Raw genomic sequence first — 8407 nt, forward strand, 5'->3', positions numbered from 1 at the left:
AAGGGAGAGCATAAACAGAAGATGGCCACGGACAGGACACTTGGGGGAAGCTTGTCTACTTTTAGGTGAGGAAAAATAAGCTCAAATCGAAATAGTCAGTGAGGTCAGGAAAGAGCCATGAAGACACAGTATCATAAAAAAAGCTGGACAAGAGCAAGTTTCAGGAAAGGAGGGCTCGGGCAATATCATGGAAACAGAGAAGTCAGGAAGATGAGAATTGAGCAGGAGAAATTAAATTTGATAGTTGAGAGTTCATGGGTGGCTTTTGCAAGAGTAATGTTAGAACTGTGAGCTGATGGAATGTATTCTATTTGTAAACCTAAGGTTTGTTTGGGGCCTATTAGGTGTTTTGGGTATTTTCATTTCTTTAAAACAATAATGAAGGATGGTGTGTGTGTGTGTTTAAGAGAGAGAGAAAAAGAATATGTGTATCTTGTGGCCAGGAAACCGTTTTATAATTTTAAGCAATAAAATATAATTTTAACTGATAAAGTTACTTAAGGAAAATGTACCTTGAGCTCACATTTCCCTAATAATAGAAACACTAATTCAGCCAAAAAAGGAAATCTCTAGAATTTTATATTAGCTGATAAACAAAACTTCTACCCAAATTATGTTGATTAAAAAGACATTCTTCTGCCCCATTGCATTACACGAAACAGCAACAACAAAAATATAGAAACACTTGCTGAAATGATGAGTGTACCTCAGAACACAGATTTATCATCGTTTTCTCTTCTTTCCAGAATAAAAGACCAAGCTATGATAGCAACTGGTGGAGTGATAACTGGCCTGGCTGCCTTGAAAAGGCAAGACTCTGCCCGATCACAGCATCATGTCAACCTTAGCCCGTCGCCTGCTGCCCAGGAGAAGAAACCAGTCAGGCGTCGACCTCGGGCCGATGTTGTGGTTGTTCGAGGCAAAATCCGGCTTTATTCCCCATCTGGTTTTTTCCTCATTTTAGGAGTCCTTATCTCCATTGTAGGAATCGCAATGGCAGTCCTTGGATATTGGCCTCAAAAAGAACATTTTATCGATGCTGAGACGACATTGTCAACAAACGAAACTCAGGTCATCCGGAACCAAGGCGGTGTAGTGGTTCGCTTCTTTGAGCAACATTTGCATTCTGATAAAATGAAAATGCTTGGCCCTTTCACAATGGGGATTGGCATTTTCATTTTCATTTGTGCTAATGCCATTCTTCACGAGAACCGTGACAAAGAAACCAAAATCATACACATGAGGGACATCTACTCCACAGTCATCGACATCCACACTCTGAGAATCAAGGAGCAAAAACACATGAATGGCATCTACACTGGTTTAATGGGAGAAACGGAAGTAAAGCAGAATGGGAACTCCTGTGCTTCGAGACTGGCAGCAAATACCATTGCTTCTTTTTCAGGTTTCAGGAGCAGTTTTCGGATGGACAGCTCTGTCGAGGAGGATGAGCTTGTGGTGAATGAAAGTAAGAGTTTTGGGCATCTTGTGCCACCTTTGCTCTCTGACAGCTCTGCCTCTGTTTGTGGCCTCTATCCGCCTCCTTCCAAGACAACTGATGATAAAACCAGTGGCCCTAAGAAATGTGAAACCAAGTCAATCGTGTCATCGTCCATCAGCGCTTTTACATTACCTGTGATCAAACTTAATAATTGTGTGATTGATGAGCCCAGTATAGATAACATCACTGAGGATGCTGATAACCTCAAAAGTAGGTCAAGGAATTTGTCAATGGACTCCCTTATGGTCCCTTTGCCCAATCCCAGTCAGCCTTTCCAGCCAGTCAGTCTGATGCTCCCAAGGAATAATTCCGTTGGGGAGTCATTGTCAAGTCAGTACAAGTCCTCTGTGGCCCTTGGACCTGGAGCTGGACAGCTCTTGTCTCCTGGGGCTGCTAGAAGACAGTTTGGTTCCAACACATCCTTGCATTTGCTGTCATCACACTCAAAATCCTTAGACTTAGAGCGGGGTCATTCCACATTAACCGTTCAGGCAGAACAACGAAAACATCCAAGCTGGCCTCGGTTGGATCGAAGCAACAGCAAAGGATATGTGAAACTAGAGAACAAAGAGGACCCAATGGAGAGGCTGCTTGTGCCCCAGGCTGCAATCAAGAAAGACTTTACTAATAAGGAGAAGCTTCTTATGATCTCAAGATCTCACAATAATTTGAGTTTTGAACATGATGAGTTTTTGAGTAACAACTTGAAGCGGGGAACTTCTGAAACAAGGTTTTAATGTGGAAAACATATCTTATTTTACAAGGATATATATATTTTAAACCTATTTTCACTGGTGTTTCCTTGTTAAAATTTTGGTTACAAGCCTTTTTAATCAAATGGTTTGTAGTATATTAGACCTGGCTGCTTAACTGTGTAATGGAGATGGTTATATGTTTGGATTATTTACTATTGCAATACTCTGTATACTACGTGGGATTTTATTTTTTTCCAAAAGCATGGTCTCTTTTATTAATATGAATACAAAGTATTTCCATCCAAATTAAAGTTCCTTTTCTTTACTTTAAAGTTTTTTCATTGATGAACATATTCTTTGATCGATGATCATATTCTTTCATCTTGATGATCACACATAGAGCAAAGTGTCCAATTTAGAAAAGCCAGGGTACCAAAGTGTGGACTGGAAGTATAAATTCAATGCAAATCTTAGGTGTCATTTTCTGAAAAATTGCTTTAGGATTGGTTAAATTTTTAAAAGGCAAAATATCTGGCTTCTGTTCAAACTAAATAATTGAATTGGTTAAACTTGTTTAGTTCTGTGTAAGTAACTGATATGAATTGGTAAAGTTGGTTGTGACTAGTACCCTGAGCTCTAGGTAGGTTGTATTTTTTCAACATCAGTTCTATTTTAGTGATATTTTATTAAGAAACCATGTATTCAAGAGCTACAGCTGAGAATGCCAGATATTCTTAGGGGTAAGTATCAAAATGCTCTTAGCTTTAACTTTAGATATTCTGGATTGAAATTTCTTTGCAACTGAGTTGAAAAATGAATGAACCAATTTAGTGTTTAGAAGTGCTATCTTGAAATAATTATATATATATGAAGAAAATGTTGACTAATGAATGAAAATATATGCTAGTAAATGCTAACTAGTCTCAGTACCTTTCCCTAGCCATCTCTCTCCTCATCTAATATCCACTCATTCCTACATCCTTGTTTTCCCCTAATATTTCTTAGTTCCTGTTATTTGGAAGAAAATCAGCTAACCTTGACTTTTCTTTTATCTTTGCATATCACTAAGTTGGTGGTTGAATAAAATTTAGTCCTTGGTACATTGCCTTGGAATTTATCTTGTTCTAGAAAGCCTTATGATAATTCCAAAGACTTTCTTATGGCATAATAAATATTTAGGATTATGGTTCTCAGTTATTGAAGATAATAAATATTAAAATAGATTTTCCACCAGGAAATTTTCATGTTTTCCATTAGGGTAACCTAATTTAAAAAAATTGTTTAATGGAACACTCAGGAAATTTTACAAGTTTTTCTCAGTGTGTAAACATTTCTGAACATCAGTATTGCAGTTGTAGAAGAGGAAAAGGAAAATATCTCTGTATTTGTAATTCCCCACAATTCCACCTTGTATTGGCATCATGAACTTCCCTCGATTGAGGCACAGTGTTACTTGTTAGAACATCGAGCCTGTGTATTGTAATAGTGTGGGCTTAATATTTTATGATAAAGCATTTAATAAACCTCCAGTCTTAATATAAGTGTGTGCTCTTCATACATTTGCTATTATTTTTTGAATGAAATACATTTCTGCTTAAAGTACTGCTTTTCAAACTTTCAGATACATTCTACTGAAGGCGCTTGATACCCTAACATCTGCACTGGGTACTGTGGCTTCTTTATTTTCATTTAAAAATTTTTTTATTTTTGGATTAATGAGCTAGGTCCATCCATCTATTGAATTAAGCTATTTTGATATTTTGTTATTTGGATGTGATGCTTAATTTTATGTGTCAAGTTAGCAGACTAAAGGATGTTCAGACTTCTAAGTGTGTCTATTAAGGTGTCTCGCAAACAGACTACCGTTTCAATTAGTAGAGCAAGTAAATTGCCCTTACCAATGCAGATGGATATAATCTAATCCACTGAAGGCCTGAATAGGACAAAAAGGCAGAGGAAGGATGAATTCCCTCTCTCTACTTGAGCTGGGGCATCATTCTCTCCTGCCCTAAGAAATCAGTGCTCCTGGGAACTCAGACTGGGACTTGTACCATTGGCTTAAACCAAAGGCTCCTTGGTTTTTAGGCCTTTGGGTTGGGCTAGAACTACCACCTGCTTTTCTAGGCCTCTAGCTTGCAGGCAGCTGGCAGATAGTGGGACTTCTTGGCTCCAGAGGTAATCTTTCATAATAAATATATGTATATATATCTAAAAATATATATCTGTTAATATCTCCTATTGGTTTGGTTTCTCTGGAGAACCCTGACTAAAACACTGAGGATCATTTTCACTTAAAATTTCTCTGACTTTCAGGAAAATAACCAGATACATAGCATCCAGCAAATGTCAGTGATACTCCTAGATTTGAAAACAATGGCTCACAACACCCCTGATGTGACAAATGACTAAAGCAATATAATTTGCTCAGCTCGCCCCTGAAAGAGCTCTAGCAATTTGAAGAGGATTAAACAGCATGGGTCTTGGAAGACTTAAAAAAAGGAATAGGGAGCTCAAGCAGTGATTTCCGTTCAATCTCCTCTCCATCAAAAAGCCTGAGTTTTTACTTCCAAACAAATCAATTTATTAAACAACAAATAATTTTATTTTAAATTAATCAAAAATGCATATTGCCAAGTAAAGCTTTCGATAAATGTGAAGTAGCTGATGTTGCCATATTGACTTGATGTCATTCCACCCCAAAGCCATGAAACTGGAATTTTAGTTAGACTATATTTTGAACATTTCCCTTAGTCTTTTACAAATACTGCAGATTACTCATAAACTCCATGTCTTCTTCTAGTAAACCCATGTCTTCTTCTAGTAAATCTGGACCATGAACTAGCTGCCTCCAGCTTAAAAATGTTCTAAGGCCTGTGGCCTATCTGGGTTATATTAGTTTGCTCAGGCTGCCATACAAAATACCACAGATTGAGTGGCTTAAAAAATAGAACTTTATTTTCTCACAAGTCTGAGGTCTAAGATCAAGGTGTTTGGCTGGACTCCTTGGCTTACAGAAGTCCACCCTTTCACTGTGCGTCTCTAGTGTGTCTCTGTCTTCTTATGACCATACCAGTCATGTTGGATTCAGGCCCTACCCTCAAGACCTTATTTCACCTTAATTACATTTTAAAAGGCCCTGTCTCCAAATACGGTTACATTCTGATGTACAGGGTGTTAGGACGGAACATATGAATTTGGGGGGTGTGCCCATCAACTGAGGTGTGCCCTTAAGAAGCAGGAAAGCTGAGTGTTCTTAGCCTGGAGTAGATGACAAGAACACAGTATGCTCCCGATGGCATTGTTACCCCCGCTGTGTACCTTGAATAAGTCACTTAATCTCTGCATCTTGATAAATACAATTTTAACTAATTCCTTTATTTCAAGACTTCGTTCCTCAAATGGGCAGTGGAGATGAGTAAGAACATAAACTATAAAGTACTTTCTATCTCTAAACGTCCAGGGTTTTTGGTGCCATGGGATAAAGATCCATTGTTATATATTAAATGGTTCAATGCTCAGAGAGAATCCAGGATGGTGCTTGAATGGGCCCATAGTGAACATTCAACATAAATAAACTATTACTGCCTGAAAGTATCACCTAAGAGCTTTTCAACCTTCATGCTGCCCCCACCCTATGCCCCTGTGGTAGGGTGAATAAAAGGCCTTTAAACATGTCCATGTCCCATATAGCAAAATGGACTTACAACTCTAAATTAAGGATCTTAAAGCAAGGGAAGTTATCCTGGATTACTCAGGTGCGACCAGTGTTATGAAAAAGTCTTTGTAAGGAGGAGGCAGAGGAGAAGCTGAGATGACCAAAGCAGCCAGAGAACAGAAGATGCTAAGATTGGGCTTTAAAGATGGAGAGAGGAGCCACCAGCCAAAAAATGCAAGGAGAAAAACTCTAGAAGCTGCTAAATGCAAGGAAATGGATTCTGCCCTCAGCGCCTCTCTAGGAATCAGCCCTGCTGGTTGGCCTTGACTTTAGCTCAGTGAAAATTATTTTGGACTTCTGGCCTCATGAATTGTAAGAGAGTACATACATGTTCTTTTAACCCACTGATTTTGTGTGGACTAGTTTCACCTTTCACTTTCATACACTGGAGAAGGAAATGGTAACCCACTCCAGTGCTCTTGCCTGGAGAATCCCAGGGACGGGGGAGCCTGGTGGGCTGCTGTCTATGGGGTTGCACAGAGTGGGACACGACTGAAGTGACTTAGCAGCAGTAGCAGCGGCGGCTAATTACCAGATGTATATGTGTATGTGTAAGTTCTATCTGATTCTTTGCAACCTTATAGACTAACCTGCCAGTGTCCCCTGTCCATAGGATTTCCCAGGCAAGGATACTGGAGTGCACTGCAATTTCCTTCTTCCAGCAAACTCATAAGCAGGGTCATAAGCAGACTCATACCAGGTGATGGCAGATGGCCCTAAGCGTATGTGGCATATGTGATCAATGTATGATCAATTTTAGGTTTATGTCAACACTGATAAGGTAAGTGTAATCATTTAAACTAAAGTAGTAGAGCTTTTTTGAAGCAGGAATTACTGATTTTGATACATAACAAAAAACACAATAGTTACTTAGGAGCAACCATCAATTATAAAACCTTTCAGGCTCAAATTAGTGTTTCTATCTACATAATTTTAGAAAAAACAGTGGTCAGATCAGATCAGATCAGTCGCTCAGTCGTGTCCGACTCTTTGCGACCCCATGAATCGCAGCACGCCAGGCCTCCCTGTCCATCACCAACTCCCGGAGTTCACCTAGACTCACGTCCATCGAGTCAGTGATGCCATCCAGCCATCTCATCCTCTGTCGTCCCCTTCTCCTCCTGCCCCGAATCCCTCCCAGCATTAGGGTCTTTTCCAATGAGTCAACTCTTCGCATGAGGTGGCCAAAGTACTGGAGTTTCAGCTTTAGCATCATTCCTTCCGAGGAAATCCCGGGGCTGATCTCCTTTAGAATGGACTGGTTGGTAGTCAGTAGAAATCAGTAAAAAGAAAAACATTTTACTGAAACTTTGTTTCAGAATGGATATTATGCCAGAACTTAACAATTTGCTAGATGAAGATGAGTTTTTAGCTACTTGTTTTAGCAGTACAAATATAATCTTTTTTAATCCTTATGGGAACACACCATGAAAAACTAAAAAAAAGTAGAATAGATTCTTAAAAAGATCCACCAGTTTGCCAAAATTTTTTAGTGTTTTAAATATTAAAACATTGACCTGTCCAGTGGAATATATTCAACTTTTACGGTATTTAGCTTGTTCAAAGGTCTTAATCACTAGTTCTCTAAAAGCCATACATAGATTACTCTATCTCATACTTTCAATGAATTGCCCTGTTCCCCTTCACCCACCTTACATGTAATTCTGTTTAAGACATTGTATCAATTATAAGGCACATAAACTTGATATTAGATCCCCATTTGATGGTTTTAATCCTTTGTGATCTGAATTCAAACTGAAATAATTCAATTGGTTTCTCTGTATATGCTCTTTCTCCCAGGATGATGGCACAGGCGTAAAGGCCCACTTATTTGAAGTGCCTTTTTAAAAATAGTTGATGTCATCTTGATATAATAATTTAAAAATCAAAGAATGAAATATTGCCATTTACAGCAACATGGATGAATCTGGAGAATATCGTACTAAATGAAGGAAGTCAAACAGAGAAAGACAAATGTTATATGTTATCAATTATTTGTGAAATCTATTAAATGAATTTATTTACAAAAGAGAAACAGACTCACAGACATAGAAAGCAAACTTATGGTTACCAAAGATAAAGAGGGGATAGACTAGGAGTTTAGGATTAAAAGATACACACTACTATATATAAAATAAAGAACAAGGACGTACTGTATAACACTGGGAAGTATCTTCAGTATCTTATAATAACCTATAATGGAAAAGAATCTGAAATATATATATATACGCACACATACATATATTTGAGTCACTTTGCTGTATACCTGAAACTAACACAATATTGTAAATGAACTGTTCAGTTCGGTTCACTCAGTCATGTCCGACTCTTTGAGACCCCATGGATTGCAGCACGCTGGGATTCCCTGTCTATCACCAACTCCCGGAGCTTGTTCAAACTCATGTCCATTGAGTCAGTGATGCCCTCCAACCATCTCATCCTCTGTCGTCCCCTTCTCCTCCTGCCTTCAGTATTTCCCAGCATCAGGGTCTTTTC

The 8407-nt window shown here is 38.6% G+C and overlaps 1 protein-coding gene across 2 annotated transcripts in view; it reads left to right on the forward strand.

Moving 5' to 3' along the window:
• The window catches only part of TMEM200A (transmembrane protein 200A), an 86355-nt gene extending 82618 nt beyond the window's left edge, over positions 1–3737 (forward strand). For both annotated transcript variants that reach the window (XM_070796152.1, XM_019967424.2), the window contains exon 2: positions 747–3737. In XM_070796152.1, coding sequence (XP_070652253.1) covers positions 763–2238 — 1476 coding nt within the window. In that variant the 5' untranslated portion in view covers positions 747–762 and the 3' untranslated portion in view covers positions 2239–3737. The remainder of the gene's footprint in view (positions 1–746) is intronic.
• The last annotated feature ends 4670 nt before the right edge of the window (positions 3738–8407 follow it).

Source organism: Bos indicus, chromosome 9 (genome assembly GCF_029378745.1).
Source record: "Bos indicus isolate NIAB-ARS_2022 breed Sahiwal x Tharparkar chromosome 9, NIAB-ARS_B.indTharparkar_mat_pri_1.0, whole genome shotgun sequence".
Taxonomy (NCBI): Eukaryota; Metazoa; Chordata; class Mammalia; order Artiodactyla; family Bovidae; genus Bos; species Bos indicus.